This window comes from Eucalyptus grandis, chromosome 10, assembly GCF_016545825.1.
Source record: "Eucalyptus grandis isolate ANBG69807.140 chromosome 10, ASM1654582v1, whole genome shotgun sequence".
NCBI classification, from domain to species: domain Eukaryota; kingdom Viridiplantae; phylum Streptophyta; class Magnoliopsida; order Myrtales; family Myrtaceae; genus Eucalyptus; species Eucalyptus grandis.
The window spans coordinates 26,590,976-26,612,894 of record NC_052621.1 but is presented as its reverse complement, the minus strand read 5'-3'; the positions used below and the strand labels follow the sequence as shown (position 1 = coordinate 26,612,894).

At 40.3% G+C, this 21,919-nt stretch overlaps 3 protein-coding genes and 2 non-coding genes across 5 annotated transcripts; 3 read left to right on the top strand and 2 right to left on the bottom strand.

Moving 5' to 3' along the window:
• Positions 1–981: 981 nt before the first annotated feature.
• On the top strand, positions 982–5,477 carry LOC104422491 (triosephosphate isomerase, cytosolic). Its single transcript, XM_010034822.2, has 9 exons — positions 982–1,179; positions 1,460–1,535; positions 1,684–1,807; positions 3,280–3,364; positions 3,515–3,647; positions 3,931–4,025; positions 4,638–4,716; positions 4,976–5,058; positions 5,147–5,477. The coding sequence occupies exons 1-9, from the start codon at positions 1,141–1,143 to the stop codon at positions 5,195–5,197; spliced, it is 765 nt and encodes a 254-aa protein (XP_010033124.2). The 5' UTR covers positions 982–1,140; the 3' UTR covers positions 5,198–5,477.
• A 671-nt stretch (positions 5,478–6,148) lies between these two features.
• On the top strand, positions 6,149–6,222 carry TRNAT-AGU. The gene has a single exon. It is a non-coding gene; the product is annotated as a tRNA-Thr (tRNA).
• A 1,319-nt stretch (positions 6,223–7,541) lies between these two features.
• On the bottom strand, positions 7,542–9,668 carry LOC104422490 (expansin-A4). The gene is made up of 3 exons (XM_010034821.3): positions 9,414–9,668; positions 8,602–8,920; positions 7,542–8,151 (listed from the first exon to the last, which is right to left on the bottom strand). Exons 1-3 carry the CDS (start codon positions 9,574–9,576, stop codon positions 7,842–7,844), a joined length of 792 nt encoding a protein of 263 aa, XP_010033123.1. The 5' UTR covers positions 9,577–9,668; the 3' UTR covers positions 7,542–7,841.
• Positions 9,669–15,246: 5,578 nt separating this feature from the next.
• On the bottom strand, positions 15,247–18,929 carry LOC104422489 (RHOMBOID-like protein 1). Its single transcript, XM_010034818.3, is given in 7 exon segments — positions 15,247–15,528; positions 16,036–16,162; positions 16,266–16,525; positions 16,630–16,691; positions 16,694–16,792; positions 17,011–17,174; positions 18,161–18,929. Coding segments are annotated over 7 exon segments (1,125 nt in total). The 5' UTR covers positions 18,451–18,929; the 3' UTR covers positions 15,247–15,405.
• Positions 18,930–21,626: 2,697 nt separating this feature from the next.
• On the top strand, positions 21,627–21,698 carry TRNAG-UCC. The gene has a single exon. It is a non-coding gene; the product is annotated as a tRNA-Gly (tRNA).
• Positions 21,699–21,919: the final 221 nt, after the last annotated feature.

Genomic DNA, 21,919 nt, shown 5'->3' with positions numbered 1-21,919 from the left:
AAAAAAAATCACTACTCCATGACTTTCTCTAACAATGTCGGGTCGGCTGTTTTTGGGGAATGAGTAGACAATAATGTCATTTAGATTAACGAAAATTGAAATTTAAGGAACTTAAATGAGTAATCGAAATATTAATACGCCGAACCAGGTGCAGTACAAAGGATTTGCAATTTATAATGTATCTTTCGTCGCTGAATTTATATGGATCTGCACATTAGCCCCAGACCTTGAATACTGTGCGGGGAAGAAAAATGCGTTACCATTCGATGACTAACCCGGATAAGTTACCGACTTTTTTTTTTTTTTTTTTGGAATTGTTGTTGTTATTCCTTTTAATATTATAACTATATTATTTACCAAACTAAAATTGAAGATGACAAATTTGGCCATGTTTCTTATCCGACCTCATCTTATCATATAATTATAGTTGCCGCGAACTTGGTGTCTTTATGCTCTGATACAATGCGAGATTTTACTACCATATGATATGTAAGATTTGGTGAGATTGTTTTTTTATAATAGTTGGTAGTGATTCAAAAAATCTTAGCTGACTTTTTAAACTTTATAAGAAATAATGATATAAATGATTCCTGAACTTTAGTCTATGTGCTATCTAGTCCATGCACTTTTAATTTGTTTATTGTAACATTTTCACTAAGTTGAACATGAATAAAAAATTTAGGGATCACATGAACAAATTAAAAGTTCATAAATCATATTGCACATTGAGTTCCATTTGTTTTGTAATTTAGAAAATATTTCTATAATATAATCGTTTGTATGAAATAATTAGTCAACGAAAAATATTTACATCATCAATAAAATAAATTATATCTAAGTATTTTGGGGGACGATTTGATTCATTTTTATCCCATTGATTTTACGGAAATATTTTTTCGAATGATTTATTTCTTGTGAAACGTCATTACGAAAATCAAGAACAATTTGCATAACTCTGGAGGACGTCATGTTTTTGGAAAGACCCATGTTCAAATCTCAGTCCCAGCTGTCACTGTAAGAAGTAGAAAAGGGGTTCGGCGACATCGCGTGGCATCACCATCGTCGTCTTCCTCCTCGCCTTCTTCTCTGCGTTCCTCGGAGAAATCGAAATCGAAATCGCAACCGCAACCGCAACCGCAAATGGCGAGAACATTCTTCGTCGGCGGCAACTGGAAATGCGTACGTCCGCCGCCGTTGTTGCCTTCTCCTTTCTGTACCGTTGTAAATCGCGATGCGTCGTTGACCCGTCGCGGCTCTGTCACCCGGACGCTTCGAATTCGCCGCGAGAACTGATGTTGCGCTGCCTAGCGTCTTCCGTGAGTTCGATCGGACGGGATCCCGACCGCGCGATCGATCGATTCGTCTGTCTACCCGCGTCGCGTCCTCGTTCGGTCTAGGTCGATTCTAGAACTGCGGACGGCTGATTACGTCGCTGGGCTTTTTCGCTTTGCTGCTGCAGAATGGGACGAGCGACGACGTGAAGAAGATCGTCGGCGTGTTGAACGGAGCCGAAGTTCCTCCCGAAGACGTCGTGGGTGAGACCATTCTCCGCATTCTGCCTGCCTTAACGTTTTCATGTCATGTATCTGCGTGGGATTGCGAACGTGTTGTCCTTTTGAGTCGTTGTAGTGTACGTGAGTTACTTGTCGTGAAGCAGCGTCGTGATTTTTTTTGTATCTGCAGAGGTGGTGGTGAGCCCTCCGTACGTGTTCCTTCCTCTGGTCAAGAGCCTGCTGAGATCTGATTTCGGCGTCGCGGCGCAGAACTGTTGGGTCCGCAAAGGCGGCGCCTTCACCGGCGAGATCAGGTAATCCGGTTCTTTCTGGGCTCTTTGAGCTACTGATGTGCTTTGTGCTTGGTGAATTCTGACTGATTACTTAGAGTTTGCTTAGACCTTTCAAAATAGCTATGCATTTTCCTATGATGTCTCGTTCTGAATACAGTGACCTTGATCAACTAGAGACGATAAAAGTTATTCCTCTCTCGAATTGTGAACTGTTTCATGGCTTAAGTCCTTTCCGCTTTTCTCATATTTCAGACTTTAGACAATTAGTTCAGTTACCACTCACCACCAGTTCCTTATATACCATAGACCAAACTCATCAGTTCAATTATTCCTCTCTCAAATTCTTCAATTTTATTCTTTGACATAATCTGTTTCATGCTCAAAGTCTTTCATTTTTTCTTGCTGCTTGATGACTTCTTTTTGAACACCCCCTCTCTCTGGCTTTAATCAGTTAATTCAGTTATTGGAAATTCTTTATAAGCTAGACCGAACTTGCTGGTTCCATCGGTTGGATCGGGAACCAATCTATAGTCTGGTTAGACTGCTGAAATAGACAGTTTAAATGGCTGACTTGTTTGGACTTCAAAATTTGGTTATTTGGCTGGTTCTATGTCCTCCTGAGTTTTCAAAGTAGTGCTTGTCAGAAATTTGGTTAAAGGTGTAAAAAATTGAGAAGGTGTATATATATGTTCATATGCACTTCCAAATTGGATCACATTAATCAAATTAAAGAATGCAAAATTTAGAATACCGCAAAAAGAGCTTTTCTTCTAGCAATATTGGCAATTCGATTAAAGAGCTTTTCTTAGAGCAGTAATAGCAGTTCAAGAATAAATGGAGTAATGGTTTGCCATTCTAACAGAAAGATGCAACTGTCCTTCTGAATGACAGATTACTCTTTTGTAACAAAAAATAGTGCACATGTCAAAAACTTGCAGTTTTCTTTTTTTAATTTGGGTGTAGCTGTAAAGTAGCTCCACATGTCAAAGTTTATTGTAGGTATTCTTGTATGCATAATCTTTCTTCTTATGAAATAGAATGCGAGCTGTGCCAAGCAGTAAGCTCCACATGTATTGAAAGGTGCCAAATTACTCAAGGTTTCTAAGTGCCCTTCAGCTGCAGTTTACCGTGTTGGAGTTGGATAATTTGTCACAATTGTCCAGATTGTTAGTGCATTTAATCCAGGACTTGTATGACTTCTTTTAAATATAGCAAAAGGCTAGTCATGGAGTCCCATAGTATGGTTATTACCTCCGAGTTATGATCAAATTGGTGATATTGACTGTGTTTGCTATGTTTCCGGGCTCTCGCTGTCGACTGCTTCCAGAGAATTGACATCATTGGATATGTCGATCTCAATCTCAATGGCAATTGCATTTTGCTGACAGTTTGTCTACTCTATTTTTGCTTACCAATCAATAAATTAATAGTTGCTAGCCCACTTCCTGTTTTCAACTTTGATACTTATGTGATGCTAAGTTTATGTTATGCAGTGTTGAAATGCTTGTCAACTTGAACATTCCTTGGGTCATCCTCGGTCATTCTGAAAGGAGACTTCTTTTGAATGAGTCAAATGAGGTAGTCAACTTGACAATGTCACAGACTCCCTTCTAATTATCAATAATTTAAGCATCTCCATTCATTTCATTGCCTCTTCTCTTCATCTGTCATTTGAGAACTCGTAAGTGTTACATTTGGAATATCCAATTGCTATGTTTTTCTCTGCAGTTTGTTGGTGACAAAGTTGCATACGCGCTATCTCAAGGCCTGAAAGTGATTGCCTGTGTTGGGGAGACTCTTGAGCAGCGTGAATCAGGGTCTACAATGGCTGTTGTTGCTGCGCAGACTAAAGCAATTGCAGGTCCTTCTGTCTGATCTAGCCATGTCCTTACTACAGGAATATAAAATTTGAACTGATCTTTCTGTGTTTCTTGAATTCTGTGACCACCAATGTATGTGTGTAAGGTGTTGTAGGTGCCAGGCCTCCTTTCTTGTTTTTCCTTTTGGCAAAGTCTATACAATTCTTACCCTTACAAAAAAAAAAAAAAAAAAATGTATGTTTGTAAGGTTCTCCTAGTCAGGATAGATTTCTTTTGTTTAAGCTTAATTTAAAAAATGCATGACCTGTTTTGGTGGATTTGCAGAGAGAGTTTTGAACTGGGATAACATTGTTTTAGCCTATGAACCTGTTTGGGCCATTGGGACTGGAAAGGTCGCAACTCCGGCTCAGGCTCAGGAGGTAAATTCAGTGCTCATTTTTTTTTTTTTTTTTTTTTTTTTGGTGAAAATTCAGTGCTTATTTTGTATGCCTTAACTTGAAAAACTTCCATGGATCTATCTATGCTCATAAAGTTGGCTCCTCTAAATTACTCACCTGTGAAGTGTGCATAATTTATGGTTGAATAATACAGACACATGTATTTCTGATAAGGTTGACTTTTCTTTCCAGAACACCGCACTGCATTATGATGTAAAGTACTTCTAGACTTCTTAATAGAAAAGAAATACTGTATTTACAAAATCCACTACATGTACATAGGTGGAATAGGCTTGAAACATGAAGGGAATTTATCTTTCATCAATTGATTGGCAGAAGAATTCTTGTAGCTTGCCTGCCATCCTGTTGCTGTGATTTATCGTGTGAATGGATATTTATGCTATGCATTGATTTTTTAGATATGTCACAGTTTTTACAATTTTACTGCTCTAAATCTACACATAATTTTATGCTTTGTGATCCCCGTTATCCTGTGTATCCGTTTCATCTCATGTGCTTGCACAACTTGCCGACACTTGGTTTTTGAATGATCTAATATATGTTATAGTAGCTGAATAACATCTAATGTGTCAGGTCCATACAGAATTGAGAAAATGGCTACATGAAAATACTGGTCCCGAAGTTGCTGCATCTGTCAGAATTATATATGGAGGTATTTTCAGATTAGTTGACTCAGTTCATAAGCTGGAATTTCTATTGTTCATTACTGGTTCTTCAGGATGTACTCGTCTTATCTTATACTATGTCGATAATGCCTTCTTTTCTCTCCTCCTCTAATTTCCTTTGAAAAGAAACTTCTCAAAATTCCTGTTGTCAGATCAGCAAAAGGAGGACAATATGGAGGAACCTTCTTCCTAGAATTACAATAAATTTTAGTAGTTTTGTTTTACCTAAATGCACATATATTCTAGGTTCTGTAAATGGAAAAAACTGCAAAGAATTGGCGGCCCAGCCAGATGTGGACGGATTTCTGGTTGGCGGAGCTTCCTTGAAGGTGATCCTGTCTTTTAGCACATTTTATCGCCATTCGTTGTTGTTCTGTTCATATGGGTGCCTCATACGTTCTTTCTTTATGTGATCAGCCGGAGTTCATCGACATCATTGCATCTTCGACAGTGAAGAAGAACAACTAGAGATCGAATCAGTAGCCTGTTCAGCCTTACCATTTGATGCATGCTTTCAGGAGATCGTCCTCGTAGCTTTTTACGCTGTATCTGGAACTGCGCGGGGCTCCTACTTTCCCGAGCTTTTTAACTGTGCGGATGACTAAACTTTCAGATCGAATAAGGGATTAAATGAGATGACTGAACTGGTTTTTGGCACCCGATTCTCAAAATTCTTGCTGCGCAATCGACTGTTGAATGCTCTTCCATGGCAACATCATGTATCTGCAATGGGAATGCGATTATGCAAGTGATGGTTTCTAGCTGTACATGTTTGCGCCTTGCGCAATGGATTTTGCCTTGTGGATGCCGAGGCTCTGACGTGCCTCAGTAGTGTATTCTGTTCATGGAAAAAGTAATTTTGGAATGGCAATCGACCCCCTATTTCCTTAATCAACTTCAGAATCGGTTGTTTCCGCTTCCGGAAGCCTTTCATCCGATTAACTTGGGTGAGAACTATTGCCGAAAAAGACGAGTCATGGTTCATATAAATAAACCTAAAGAAAGTTTTCACTATGGTTGAGCTTAACCCTTTTTGATAAGTTGCATTTTAGCTTCTCGACACTAATTTAGCTTCTGGTGACCGGCATATGCTATGCGCGTGCATGAAATTGAGTGATTTTTTTTATCATAAGAAGATAGGTAATTCGGACATACTAAATATTTCTTTCTTTTTGTCCTTTTATTATTTAATAGAGAGATAATGTGGGAGTAAATTCACTTTCTTTCATGCATTGTAGGGTATAAAAATTGCCCAGCTTATAAATTTAAACCTAACAATTTCGATAATTAACTTAAAAGCAAGTCTTGAAAACACAAAAACCAAAATGCAAAAGAGCAAATGGAACACCCACTTCTTCATGGTTCTCAAGTGTCGTCTATATAGATTATATCGTATTATGAGGAAAGCTTCAACATAAAGCTCTCGTAGCTCAGTTGGTTAGAGCACCCGTTTAGTAAGCGGGAGGTCTTGAGTTCGACTCTCAACGAGAGCATCCTCTATCTTTTTTGTCCTTTATTTTATTATTTTTGCCCGACGTGCGCGATTCGCTTTCACCTATGTTTCCATCATGTGACCTCGGTCTTCCCATTTTCCAAGAGAAAGTCGAGGTATCCGGAATGCATGGCCACATCACGGTTTGCCGTTCACGCATCTCTCTCTCTCTCTCTCTCTCTCTCTCTATCTGCATGTGCATGTGCATGTGCATGTGTTGGACAAAGAAAATAGCCGACGAACCGTCCAAGAAAATGCACAGAAACTTCGTTGGCAGAATTCGACGGGGCACGACCGTGCTGCGCTCCTGGATGTCCAAATCCTAGACCTAACGAAAGAGATCTTTCACCTAATCCAGTCCCCTCTCCAGATTCTGCGGTTGAGCCCCGAAAAATTGTGCTTTTGGGAAAAAGGCTGCTTCAAGGCCGACAGATAAGGGGCGAAGTTTCTTCCTCCTTCGGCCTAACCCCCTGACTTTCGACGTGTACGGCTCCCCACTCAGCGGGCTCTCTCGTCCCCCCCTTCTGTTCACGTAGGACTCTGTTTAGATAGCTGAATTTGAAGCTTCCTTTTCTCATGTTTTTTAGTGATTTTCTTTTCTCTCGAGTGAATATAAAAAAGAGGAAGCTTCATTTTCCATTTTCCTCCAATACCCAAGTTGAGCATCCGCGCTTGGGAGTGGAACCACCGCACATAGTCGCAAAAATTACTTTCATTTCTAAATTTTTAAATTTAACTAATTTAATCGTAAGCTTTTTGGCTGACGTTGATCATTCTATTAAACAAATTTTGTAAAATTTTTATAAAATTTTCTCGATTTTTCTTCTTTATTTCTTCTTATGTCAATTGTCAAGGCCTTGGTGATGGCCAACGGAGGTCGTTGGCCACGAGTGAGGTTGTTGGCCATAAGCGAGGAGTAACCCTCGCTAGATTTGATGAGGGCGACCTTTGCCCGTGGCCAACAACTTGTCTCGGCCATCGACAAGACCTAATGATCGACAAAGAAAAATAGGGAAAAAAATATAAAAAAAAAATGAAGAAAAGAGAGAAAAATTTAAGAAAAAAATCAAAATTTGTCAACCTTTGATTTTCGACCAAAATTAACTGAAATGACTATATTGATAAATCATCAAAAAATTATAGTTAAATTGACCAAATTAATAAAGTTTAGGATTAATTTGACATACTATGAATTTATGATTTTTTTTTTCTTTAGTAATTATCTCGCATAGACATAGTGCACTTTGCAAACACATGATGGACATCCTCCAATTTTCAGTCAACTAAAATACAATTTTTAAGCTAGTCCAACCTTCAATCTTAAGCAAGATAAACACCATTCCAAATTCCAAATGTAGACCACCAAAACACAAATTTTCTCAAATCATATGATTATAATAGGGTCATTGAGACGTACACACCCATATCGAAAGTATAAATATATCACACCCTATATCACTATCATAAGCTGCGGGCTACAATGCGTTCGTGCAGCCGCTTCAGCTACATTTCTATACCTCACTCGCCTTACAATAATCAGTAAACCATCAGTCTCGGACCATGATGTTGTATCCCTTAAATAAAAATCTTGATAAAATGAGCCCCCGGTCAACGCCGGAGTCAAACCCTGAAGTTCTTGCCGGTGAAGGTCTGGCCGAACTGCCAGCCGGCGGGGACGATGTTCCAGGAGGTGGAGGTGCGGCGGTCGCTGCCCGTGACCCGGAACGATAGCGACTGGCCGACGAGGACGGAGTTGGACTGCCAGTTCTGGCCCCAGTTGCGGCTCATGCTCATCCATCCCGTGCGCGAGCCCTTGACGCTCACCCTCACGATGTCCCCCGCGCCCGCCACGTTGGAGATCAGCACCAGGTTGAAGTACCGGAAGCCGTTGATCGTGAACCTGATGCCGCCCCGCTTCCGGCAGGGCACCCTGAAAACGGCAGGGCGAGAAAGTTGAAAATTTTCAGATGGGCTCAAGCTCGAGTCGGGAAAATGAGCAGGCGAAAGCGACCTCATCGGAGAGTATCGAAACGACGACGCAGGAGGGACGACGGTTAGGATCGACCGTTAATGTGGAAATATAGAGATTCCTCCCGATGGTCTGACAAGGAAAGGGAATACGAGGAAGGCCCACATAATGGAATCTAACCCAATCGCTCTGTTTTAGCAGCTTAGACTATTCAATGCTCGATTTCTGTCTCGACAGTTAAACCGTTTTTTGTGCGCATAATCTCTGTCACTATTCCCAAGACCATCTACAGCGATAAAATGGAAAAGAGGGTATGCATCTTCCGACATTCGAGCCGTCAAATTGTAGCTAGCTATATTCGAAAGAGTCGTGGAGAAGGGGGGGAATCGTGTTCAAAAATGGGACCTTTACCTGCGGTACGCGACGGGGACGATCCCGGCACGGTACTCGGCGATCTTGAGGAACATGGGCATGGCGAGGTCGAAGTGGGGGCGGGGAGGGTTGCACCACCCGCCGTTGTCGCTGGGCTGTGCGTAGTTCGGGGGGCAGAAGTTGGTGGCTGTGACGAATATGGAGGAGCTGCCCGAGTGGCACCACTGCGGGTCGTTGGCGCACTTGATCTCGAAGCACGCGCCGCAGCTGAACCCGTTGTTGAACAGGGCGGTGCTCAGCGCGGCGGTGTTCACGCCGTAGCCCTGGCTGTAGAGGTTGCCGTAGCCGCAGGCTCCACCTATGAATTGGTAAAGGAGAAGGTCAGTACAAGTATCAGATTCCGTTTGAAGTATGTGACTCTGCAGTTTGTGACGTGTTTGTGGATATCATGTACATTGGTGAGGAGATTCGATGGTAAATGAAAAGATTCGAACGCGAACTTGGATTTGGACGAGGGTCATCATACTATGTCACGAAAGATACAAGCAGGCGGCCACTAGTTAAAGTTCCTGGAATCTGTACTGTTAGCAAGTTCCTTGGTCAATACTTTTCTTCATGAAAGCGACAGTAAGTTAATTAGCTACAGCCATTTAACATTTCCTCGACGAGATTGGCTAATTCTTTTGTGAAGGTTGGAATTGTGGGAAGCGGGCTCTGCTTGTTGTGTGAGAGGTAAGCATGGGCAGTGGGCACTAGTGGGTGAAAACAGGGGAATGAGACCAAACTAGGTGCATGTTTCGTAGGCACAAGAGTAGAAGAAGTGTTGAAAGAGCAGAAAATGAAGGAAGTACCCATAGTGCCGGAGGCGTCAGCGCCACCGTAGAAGGTGGCGTGAGCACTCTGCCACGGCCCTCCAGTGTAGATGCCCGGTATTCTTGCTTCAGCCATCCGTGTTGCGGACAGGGCGACACCGAGAAATGCAAGAGCCAGAGCCATCACTCTTGCTGCAGCCATTGTCTCTGCTCTAAGCTGCTAGTGAAGCTGGACTTGGAGAGAGAGAGAGAGAGAGAGAGGGAGAGGGAGAGAGAGAGAGGGGTGTGTGTTTGGCGATGGGGAGACTTCCCCTAGCCATGCTTATAAAGAGGAAAGAACAGGGGCAGAGCAGAGGAATTTCCTCCAAGATTTTTGGCCCACCCCTGTTGTCTCATCGTACCTTGTGTGCTGCACATGAACATTCCGTGACTGTGTCAATTCTTGTGAACGGAATACGATGCAATTTTTGGGACCTTCCAGTCAGTACAAAGCGTTAGCCACTTTTCCTCTATCTTCTTTTGAGGTTGCTACGCAGGCAATTGCGGATAAGAAAGCTAGCGCTTTTGAGCAGCTTTTGCTCCCCGCACCCCGGTTTTGTTATGAGCTCCTAGCTAATTACGTATTAGGTTTTATCTACTACAAAATCTTTTCTTCAAAGTGCCATGTAGGGGGCAAGGGCCAAATGGTCTTCACTGCAGCATAATGAGTAGATTAAGTAGATTAAAGTATGTGGGGGTAGAGGTAGGTTATGAAAAATTAAAGGGTGTGTTATGGAAAATAATTTTTAAAAAAAAAAAGAAACTGAATGTTGCATAATAGTAGATACATAGTTGGAGGTACAATTATTCGATTTATGAAAGACGAACGACTGCAAAAGCATTTGCCAAGAATATTCTCATTAATCAAGAACGAAAGTTAGGGGCTTGAAAACGATTAGATACCGTTATAGTTTTAATTTATAAATGATGCTGACTAGGAATTGGCGAATATTACTTTTAAGACTCCACCGGCACCTTTACGATAGTCTTAAAACTACAATTGAGATGTTGTGTGCTCTTTGATGGTAAGCCTCGCAGCCCTTTGAGCTTACTTAGGCCACCTCAAGCTAGACCAGTCCAAAGACAATTTGGGTTGGCTAGCGTAAGGTTGGTTAACGAGGGTCGGGCTCGGCAATGTATTAGTAGACCCGGCGGCTCTTTGTGGTTACTCAACTCATCCCAAATTCGACGAGTCCAAAGGCAATGCGAGTCGATTTGGGCGAGGGTGGTTAACGAGAGCGGAGCTAGGGCAACATATTAGTACACCTGACCTCCGAGCGCACCCTATGCCTCGTCTAATCACAACCAAAAATATTTCAAGCAAAAAGCATTTCTACCTAAAAGGGAACAAAAGTAAAAAGGAGAGACAAGGTGATGATTATAAATGCAAGTACAGAGTTGGCTTTTGCTTCAATCCGAAGTCGAGGCGTGAACCGTGCTTTGATGCGGTTTTAGTGACATTTTGGGTCCATTTGGGATTTTGCTGTGCATATGTGGTTGGTCCAATCTATCATCATATGGTCATATGTTGGTTTATGAGTTAGAGTCTACTATCTTGGATTAAGTAATTAATTAGGTTGCTAATTGGGTTATTGCCCACCACCACAATTTTTTTGTCGAACAATGATTTGAGGTATTGATTTGCCTTGAAATCATGAGATTTATGATATCAAAAGAGATAAGTTTTCAACAATTAGAATGCAAATAAGCCTTGAAATCAGCTGGTAGATGGGGGTGGCTAAATTAGAGTTGTGAGTGATATTCGAAGAATTGCAAGTTAGAATCAATTTTGGACTGAGATACTTTAGCTAATCGTTTGATGCAAAATGCCAAAAGTAAGTTGGGACTGACTTGAAGAGGGATTCCCTTAATTTGTCGTCAACAAAAAAAACATTTTAACTTTAACAAAGTTGGCAAAAAAGGCAGCACGACCAAACTGAATTTTGAATCTTTGAATTAGAATAACGGATTAAGACCTGTTGGATGGCTTATTGGGAATAGGGTCAAACTTCGCTTGAAGCTAGGAAAAAAGATCCCCCAAAAAAATTTGTTGGGATTTGAACGTAATTTGTCAAAAACCGGGGCGACAAAAGTGAAGTCGATAAGGATTTATGGAATGGAGAGCAAAGAAATTCTACGAACGAAAAGGGAGATTAGACAGGAAAAATACATCCCCTTAGTCCTCTATTCCAATTTTAAATTAGGTGAAGAATTTTTTTAGATTTTAGGGGCTGCTAGTAAAGTTTCGGCTCCTTTAGCTCGGCAGATGCACTTTTCCCGTTCGTTCGATTAGTCAAAAGTAATCGAAACCTTTAAGATTAGGATAGATAACTAGGAAAAATAGAAAAAAAGGTATACCAAAAGAGTCGTGTTGGAAAACACGATAGAAATCCGATAAGATTGCCATCGAAGAGCTTAAATTCAAACTTAGGAATAACATTTGGTTTATTTCATTTTCATTCAAAAACTTAAATGAATAAATTATGGGGTCAATTAGAATATATTAATTGCTTCACTTTCACATAGCTTTTATGATATAAGACTCATTTTCTTGACATTTTTGAACTCACGCATTGATGCTTGCTTGCATGAACTTTTCGCCTAGAGTTTTTAGTCAACAATCAATTCCTAACATAATCACTCATCCCCGTTCATGAAATTTGTAAGGTTTGCTGACCATCCAAAGGAACATTATCATGCCTGTCCCTGGTCATGGGAAGAACATCATCCACTTCCTACATCATTATGCAACTTACGAAGCGCAATTAAATTCAATCAAACCTGTGTGTTCTTCAACTCTTTCAGGCTCACCATCATTCTTAGGTCAAATTCCTGTGAATTTCATGCCCAGTAAGAATTTTTGAGGAAATCATCAAGAAACTTCTAAACCTATTATATTTGTACCAATTTATCCCAAGTCTTTCAATTTAATAAATTGAATCATATACTTTTTGACGATTTATCAATGTAGTCCACTAGGTCAATTTTAGTCGAAAATCACTAACGTCGACAATTTTATAAATTTTTAATAATTTCTTTCTTTTTCTCGTTCTTTGTTTTTCCTTTTTCTTTTCACCAATCTCGCTTGAGTGAGGGTGAGGGTCAAGGTGAGGGCAAGGGCTACCCTCGCAAGATTGACTAGGTTGACTTGCCCATGCGACACTCGGCGAGGTCACCCTGGCTTGGGCGAGGCCAACGGCAATTGGCAAAAAGAAATTGGAAAAAAAATCAGAAAATTTTGAAAAAATATGTTCATGTTAGTGCTAGTAATACCATGTAAAATGACTAACAGTTACATTAGCAATTTTTGGCTAAAATTAGTTAGATGGATTATATTGGCAAATCGTTAAAAATGCCAAATTGAAAAGTTTAAGTCTAGATTGGCATGAATGGGATAAGCTAAGGACTTTCTTGACTCCCAAGAGTTTTTCAATCATCCAATGCATGCATTTTCTCGATGATATGATGCTACTGGTTTCTCAGAGGGTAGTTGAATTTGGTTTAGCTCTTGTCTGTTGGCTCCAAATGGCGAACGTGAAGGTGTGGGAATAGAACAACTTTGTAGAATAGGGTTTGCGATATGATTAGGATTTTGAGTACTGAAAATGACAGATCATGTGACCTTCCATCATTCTGCAATTTCCCTCCACAATTCAAGGAGAGTCTGCCCCTTCTGGAGTTTCAACCCCCACCATGAAAAATGCATTGATAATCCTTTGTCAACCCATATAGCCAAAAAAAAAAAAAATTATTATTTGATGCCACGATACTTCACAATTAGAGTTTACTTTAAAGGGGCATTCAATTCGTAAATGCGTTGTAAGACTGGGATGATTGTTCTAATTCACCCCGTTTTCATTTGTGTTTTTGTTTTTTCAGTTTGGAATCGAAGTTTTATGAATACATTAAGTTAGCGTCTGAAACTGATAATAAATAGGAGAAATGGTAAACTCAAATGTTAAGTAGTGCCCTTCGATTTGAAGATCTCAAAATCTAAACATGTCCGGAGAACTTGATGTCGCTCACCCAGAAATGCAGCGGACTCGTATTGGAACATCGGGCTGCGGTGGAAATGGCGGTCGGGATTTTACGTCACATGACGTCGCCGGAATTTTTAAGACCAAAACATTAAAGAAACTAAATGGGTCGCCCTGGATTCCTCCGTCGTGTGGGCCTTACTTGGCCCAGCGGCATAACCAACGGACGGTTTTGTTAGTTAACCTGGGCCATGCTTGTTAACATTCAACTCGATTGAGAATGATGCACACTGCTTTTTTTTTTTTTTTTAACTTCCGATTAAACGATCCAACTGAAATCAATCGACATTGCAATTAGGAAGGACTAAGCATCATTATGAGAGCAATTATCATGTCTCTCACCGCCCTAGCACATCGGATGCTAACCGATTACTCGTGGATAACACAACAATCAAATCGGCATTCATCATCACTTATCATATTTTTATATTCGAGTGCAGCAACCTCGGGTTTCACCCAGATGGCGATGGTAAAACTTATCTCTCGCATTGCTTGTGCATGGAGTTCATACGGATTCTCCAGACATAAAGTTTCAGCATGATTTGGAGTTGGTAATCTGGAGCACTAGAGAGTGACCTGTCTTTACGACGAAGGTTGTTTTTTGAAGTAGGGACCAGAATCAGATTTGTCCCAAAACGTGCCAAAAAAATGCAGTGATGAAGCACTTTGCAGTTTGCATGCCTGCAAAACATTGTCCCTCCTCTCCCCATCCTTACGCAATCCCATCTTACAGGATCTGCCTGGTTTCTCAAGCAAAGCAAAGCAAAATGGAATGGTACCATTTTGACTTTCTTTTCCTTCCCCATCATTGACACTCAAAAGGGTACCTACCCCAGCAAATCTTGCCTTCCAAATTGGGACCTCTGGGAAAAAAAAACGAAGAAAGATACATCGTCAGTGTAAAGAAAATTTTAGGAGAACGGCTTTAATGACCTTTTATTCGAAATCATAACTCTTCATTCTATCAAAAGCAGCTGTTAAATCTCGCATCTAATATTGGATGTTGCTCATCCTTTGGAGAGCTCATAATAACATTCGTCGTTCCAGTGCGAATATCAGGCACAGCGACGCGATTTAGATAATCAGCTTTGCACTACAAGCTCTGGTTGGCTTGGGATCATATGCTTCCTGGACAAGCTTCACTTCCTGAACCCAAAAGTAAATACAAGCTGTTGAAGGAATAATTGGGAATCTGTTCTACATGGACTTTATTGTCTTGCCGATAGCTTCGTGTTTACTAGATGATGTGACACTCCATGACCGATTATTTAAACTAGTGGACCCATTTTGGCACCCGACAAAAGTCTATCGTATCACTTACTAACCGAATATAATGGAAACACTATTCTTTGCCTACAAAAGTCTAGGATGCAAAGAATTATTAGCACTATAAAGACATCTTCAATATCTAAGAGGCAAATCACTCTGTTCTATCTTCACTTTCTGGTCAAGAAAAGAGTGACTGGAGCATTACAGCCCCCCTCGTTAGCTAAAAACTGCTTCTTCGCAGGCAACCGCGCTACTGCATTTTACCTTATGCAGAGCCTGGTGTTTGTCGATGGAAACAGGCACATTCATGAGCAAGGGATGCATAGATATGTTCTGGATTCTCAACAGCATCCGATACTATAATATATCACTGGGATTCCTAAGAATCCACTTGTGTCATTCCACTTTTCACTCTTCCTTGTTGTACATCGAAGCAAGAATGTGATTCATTCATGCAGTTCACCTGAGAAGACTGAGGGTCGAGTAATAACCTGCTCATGCATTGAGCTAACAAAATGGCTCCGAGCTAAGTCAAAATCGGTTATAGTGAATTGACTATTTTCGTCTTTTTCCTAATTCTTTTCACAGGATGCAAGACAATGTTCTCTGCTGATGCAGAATCCAATTTTGTACAGAAAGAAATATTGCTTACGCAAAGCTCCTATACCTGTTCATGTGAGTCAATATTAACTGCATAGCTGGTTACATAAATTCTGGATCACGGAAGGATTGTCGTTTGACAATATGTAATCATTGCTCTTCCCATTGCTTAGGCATGTCAAGTCGAGCACATTCCCAGTTTGGTTCATCTGCAAAAGTCACATTCATAAGTTAAGAAGACCAGCATTTACACCAAAAAAAATGGGGAATTCCACAGCTCTTATCATTCAAAAAATTCCTATGATTGCAGAACTCTCCCTCTAAGCTCTACGGTCACACCTTGCAGCTAAATAAACAATCTTAGGCCACACTGATTAGTCAGTTTCTCACAGAAGGCCCTTATGACTGTCATGAAACTAGTGATCTTTTTTAGTAAGGTCCGACTACCATGGACTTCTAAAGAAGTACCTTCCATGGAACCAAAATATACACTCTTATACCATCGCTTTGAGGCTGATTATACAGGCACGTTTTCCTTGTCAAAGCTTCACTTTAATTTTCCCATAGCAAGCAGGCCAGCTCCAAATTTTATTTTTCCTTTCTAGTTTTGAACTTTCAAATGAGGAAATCACTTCCGCTGCCATTGATAATACTATAATGTAGATGGGGGCAATCGGACCAGTTGATATTAAGTGCACAATAGCAACATCAATTACCATGCAGGATACTTGTTGCGACTTGCAGCTCCATTTTGAGCCGGGGAAGCAGCTCATATAATGACACCACGAGCAGTATTCATTTGCATTAACTCCATGGAAGAGCATCACCAGGCCAACTGTCAACCTGTAAAGACAACATGCCCCTAATGGTCGTATTCCTCAGATCTGTAGAAGGAGATTGTCAAATGTACCAGAAGCTTAGAATGATCGAGATGTGATGAACTTACCCTGAGATTAGTAGAATCACAGAAATCACCCATAGCACATACTGATACATCGTGTGCTTTGGTTTAAGTGAAGGGGTTGCTCTTCCAGGAAGAGCATTTCTTTGGCTAACCCACCCGAACTGCGGCCGAATTAGGAACACAAAGCCAAGAAGAAAACCAGAAAGAAATCCGCCAATATGAGCAAAGTTGTCCACGTGAGGCAGAATACCCATCGCGAGATTTATTATAACGATGACGATGAGAGTTAACAATGCCGCTAACTGCACGTACAGACAAAATGATCTATATGGTCAAGAGGCACGGTCAGAGAATTTCAAAAGGCTGAAGGTTCTAACAAAGGCCACGTTCGGTTCTTTTAGTGTACCTTGTTCGCATATATTGTCCAATTTGTAATGAGTTCGGAGAGCATGCTCCCTAGCAAACCAAAAGGGCACCCGATGCACCAACCGAGATGCTAGATTGAATGAATAGGGCTGATAATAAACTTCCACCAAAGCCAGATATAACATACAGTAGCCCAATTCGAACTGAAAAATTGGAAGAGAAACTACGAGTTAATTTTTGCAAAGCTACAATACTTCATAATAACAAGAGCTTAATATTTCCACGGAAGTATCAGTGGGAACATATCCGATTGGGTTTGTGTCAGAATCTCAAATAGGTAGAGCCTTTCAAGGTAAAGGCGATGATGCATTATGAAGTTGCAATAAAATCTTTTGCTACAGTAAAGACCATTTATGCATACCAAAACCAAATTCCTGTTCAAGTCGGATCCCTATGAAAACTAGACTCAACATATTTGCCAGCATGTGGAAAACCCCAGCGTGCAACCATATGCAGGTAAATAGGCGCCAAGCCTGGTGCCTCTGAACCACGTCAGCAACTGCTAAAGCGCCCATCTTGTATAACCTGAACAGGAGAATGGCAAATTACATAATTTCGTTGGATGAAAAATTTCCCAAAACCATAACTCCGCTATATGGCATGCCAAATTGCATGTTAAGATGAGCTGGACACATAATGTAAATCTCCACCAATAAGAGTTAAGAGTTCTATTTTAGAGATTAACATTAAATCACGATTTAATACATGTGAAACAGCTGAGAAATAACTCTCAATAGAGTTAATCATCCAGAATCAAAATGACATCTTCTCTTGTTTAGATGTGTATTGGTAAGGCCTGCAAGAAATGCTATGCCCAGCACTATCATGTTAAGAAACATTTGTAAGTCTCATCCTTTCTCTATCTTGCTGCTCTCTTTTCCCCTTTTTTGGGGTTCAAGTTTGTCCAATGGCTTTTATTCAGATCATCCATGAACAAGATGGTGAAATCAAACTCAGCTTCTCAGTTCCAATTCAAATCAGGAGATTTCCGGTAACTACACAATTTCTATTACACAACCGCATTTTGCTACTTGGGTTTCACATTACTGTCCACCTTCTGCCTTCGGAACCACTATCTAATTCGAAACAAGTACATGGAATTGCATATTGAACATTAACTATAGTACGAGCCTTACTTTAACAGAAAAGTTAATGCATCTCTGGCTCCTCTCTCCACCAAAGATTGATCTCACGAGCGCTTTCGCATTAACCATTATGCCTCTCGAATCGCAATGCCTTTGAACTCTGGACTCTCTCTTTTCGCAGCTTAGATTCCCATACCCATAGGATCAAGTAAACTAAACAACAATGGAGCACAAACTCACAAAAGTCATCCACTACAAGGACCATTCTAAAAAAACCAATAAAGCATCCATAAGCCCATGTCCTATTCAACTGCAGACCCATCTAGACATTGCATTCCACCCACCATGGCATGCATCAATCCCATGTACGCGCTAGAAATGATACAGAAACAGAGAAAGTAACAGAGAGACAGAAGGAAGACTCACGTATCCGATGAAGGCCCGAGCAGGGGATTCTCCTTGAGCGTTTGAAAAGAGAACCTCCCCAGAAACCTGACGATGCAAAAACCGGATTTCTTGGGACAATCGTTCACGTACATGGTCACCAAGAACATCACCACGTTGGCCACCACGAACGACGGGACCAGCCACGTGACCCACCGTCTGTACCTGACCTGCCGGAACACATGGTCCTCCGCCCCCGCCGCCACCCCGCCGTCCCCGCCCCGCCCCTGCACCGTGATCTGCACCTCCGGCGAAGGATCCTTGCCCTTCATCGCAACTCCCCGCTCTTCTTATCGAAAATGCGTTAGCTTGTCGTCGCCATTGGGATTCGGGGACGAAAATTCAATCTCGAACCCATGTGGGTCGGAGATGAATCATCAAAAGGCGAGATTTTTGGCCCCCGTTCGGATTGGGTCGGAGATGAATTATCAAAAGGCGAGATTTTCGTCCCTTTTTGGGATTGGGTTGGAGGGAAACTCCTCTTTTTTCCCGTTCCTTCGGCAGCTAAAAGAACGCGATACGGATGCGATCGATGTTAAAGCGAACGAGAATAGAGAAAAAAAAAAAAAAAAAAAGAAATCTTGCGAAACCGTGACGTGGGTTGATGGGTTTTGTGCTATCTTTGGGGTGATCCGTTGTCGCTTCCGTTTGACAGTTTATATTCCATGTCCGATCTCGCACGAATCCTTTCCCGAAGACACAGAGATTTTCATTTTTCCTTCCTTTTTTTCCCCCTTTTTTTTCTTCTGTTCTTCGCTCCGTCTGTTGTTGACGACGCTGTCCGAGAGCGGCGTCGCAACGGTATTGTATTTGTATGTCGTTCGCCGCGGGAGTAGAAGAATACGCGGCGACCTTTTTTCCGCTTTTGCCCCCGTGGATCTGCGCATCTTTTGCAATCAAGCCCTTTCGATTTGTCTGATCAAAGCATTCGATCTTCCTAGCGTTTTCAATCAATGCGTTTTGGCTTCAAGATCCGAATAGTCGAAACTGCATGTTTGTCGAATTTGACAAGCATCTAGTATGGGAAATCACAACAATGAAGACCACGACCGGACCTTGAGCAATGAGATTTCAAAATTGTAAGCGTTGTGGATCAAGCTTTCCTCGTCTAACTCTTGTCGATTCCAACAAACACGTCTCGATTAATTAATCAAATTTGGAGTTAGAAGAACTTTGATTAGAAAAGCTATGCAAATTCGTTAGATTGAATTGAGAATTCAAGGACTTGATTAGAAAAAAATGTTCAAAGTCAAGGACTGAAAGTAGAATTTCACCGGAAAGGAAAGGACTTCTTAGCATAAAAAGTTAACTATACCAGAGTTTTGTTTATTTTGTTTCTAAAGGATCTTCAACAGGAACCGGGGCAAGTTTGGAATTTGCGTGCCGTATTACTCAAAACCTAATCTAATGAGCTATTCGCAAAACCGCCCCAACAATTCCTTTAAGATATTCAAAGGTTACTTACGCAATTTGTAAATCCTAAAACACAAAAGTAATCATATATAATTATACTTTTCTTTTTCAAAATCCACCATTTTTTAGCCTAAAATCTCAAATGGTTTCGAATTTCATGTCCCAATCTGAGACGAGGTTTTGGGAAACTTATTAAAAATCATGGGCATGAATTCAAGATCTAATTGCAATGACCGAGTGCTACCTACTTTGAAAATATTATTAATCAAAGATATCATAACCAAACTTGTGTGCGCCTAATTAACAATAAACCCCATCCACTAAGCCCTCGTTTGCAAATACTACCGTCAAAGTCTGTTTTGAAAATAGCAAAACATTCATTAGTAAATGAATCCATGACGAATTATTTTTCATTGCGATCATCCTCCAAAATAGCTTATGTTATTTTTAGGACTACTTAAAGCTTAGAAAGCGAAATGCGAATATTAGAATCCTGTTCATTGACAAACATTCCATGATCTTCATTGGGCGGATGTCTTTGCAAAACTTGCTATGTACAGAAAAAAGACAGACAGTAATAAATTAGAAGGAATAGGAGGGACAATCGACATGATTGCTTCTCCACATTAGCGTATGGACAAATATACATAAATATCTATATGCATGAAAAATCTTTGTTTGGAAAGGTAACGAAACGGCGACACTTGTCAAAGTATTAAGGTTCATTGAAGTCGTAATCAAAGGAGTCACATGCTGATTAATGCATCAGAGGCTGCACAAGTGGTGTTCAGCAGAATAGGACAACATAGTGACGACCATCCTCATTTAGAGAGGGAAAGTAGAAAAAAAACTTATTACATCTAATTTAGTCCTAATCTTTTACATTCATAACAATTATGTCTATTTGGCCAATTTTAGCTAGAGATCACTAATTTAGACATATGATAAATGCAGCGCTAATGTGGGTAAGTTCTATAAATTTTTTTTTTTTTTTAATTTTGATATTTTGATATTTTTTTCATTGTGGTTGGCGAGGAGAAACTAAAAAAAATAAATATAAAAATTTGTAAAATTTATTTACATCAATGTTGATTGTGCCACATAATATGGCTAATGTTCATGTGAACAATTTTCAATAAAAAAAAACAATTAGATTGATTCAATTGGGACAGATACAATTGGCTTAGAACTAAATTGTTTGGATTAAAAGATTTATAATTGAATGAGTATCAATACAATATGTTTAGAATCTTTTTGATACTTTTCTCTTGTTTAGAGTCTCCTCCATCCCCGGTTCCAAAGGAAATCTTCAATTTTTTGCTTTCTTCATTTATTTTTCCCCTTATAATAAATCATTGCTAAATGGTTCAACCTCAAATGTTTCCATTTATTATATTATATTTCTTTTCTCTTTTCCAAGAATAAGTGAAAAGGAGTAACCAAAAGAAAAGGATATATATAGAGATATTATATTGAGTGCTAAGACAAAGCACAAAGTTTGTGTATAGTCCCTCTATGCCTAGGACATTAGAATATTGAAGGGAACTTCTCACCAAAGAAGGCAGTAAGAATGAAGGAGTGCTGGCCACACTTGCTCCAATACTCTCTCCTAAATACTCAAGACTTTTCATTTCCATCTTCATGATTTCACTCAGCACTCTTTAGCACTGCATCTGTGCACATTCTTGAGCTTGCTTTGATAAATACGGATAATGTTCAATTCTAGCAATTACTTGTCCAGGAGTGGAATAAGTGGATTCCAACACCCGATAAATACATTATCACATAAACACAGCACTCCATTGTTAACCCACAGAAGAAAATTCCCTCAAACTCCAAAGCAAAATCTACTCCCTAATTCCACTCGATTTGGGACTTTTTTTTTTTAACTATGTCCTAACTCTTGGGGTAAATTTCATTCATCGACGTGGATCGAACAAAAATAATGACAAAACCGCAGGTCGGTCTTAAAGAGTCTCTAGAATAGAAAAAAAATTATTAAAATTGGTTTTATACGTTCACATATCAATAGCTAGCGTTTGTAGTCCAACGGTTAGGATAATTGCCTTCCAAGCAATAGACCCGGGTTCGACTCCCGGCAAACGCAGCTTCCTCTTCTTTTACCTTTTTTTTTTTTTTTAAATTACTTTTTGCGTTGCCCCATGTGGCTTTGTAATTTTCCCTGTCCTCTTCCCCCTTGGAACAAAACAATTAGATAACCATAATAATGCCTCATGTGTTGAATCAAGATACAGAATATATGAAGTTCAACATGACCCACGACCCTGGACATTGTAAGCTCAGTCTTTCTACCGTAACTCCACAGAT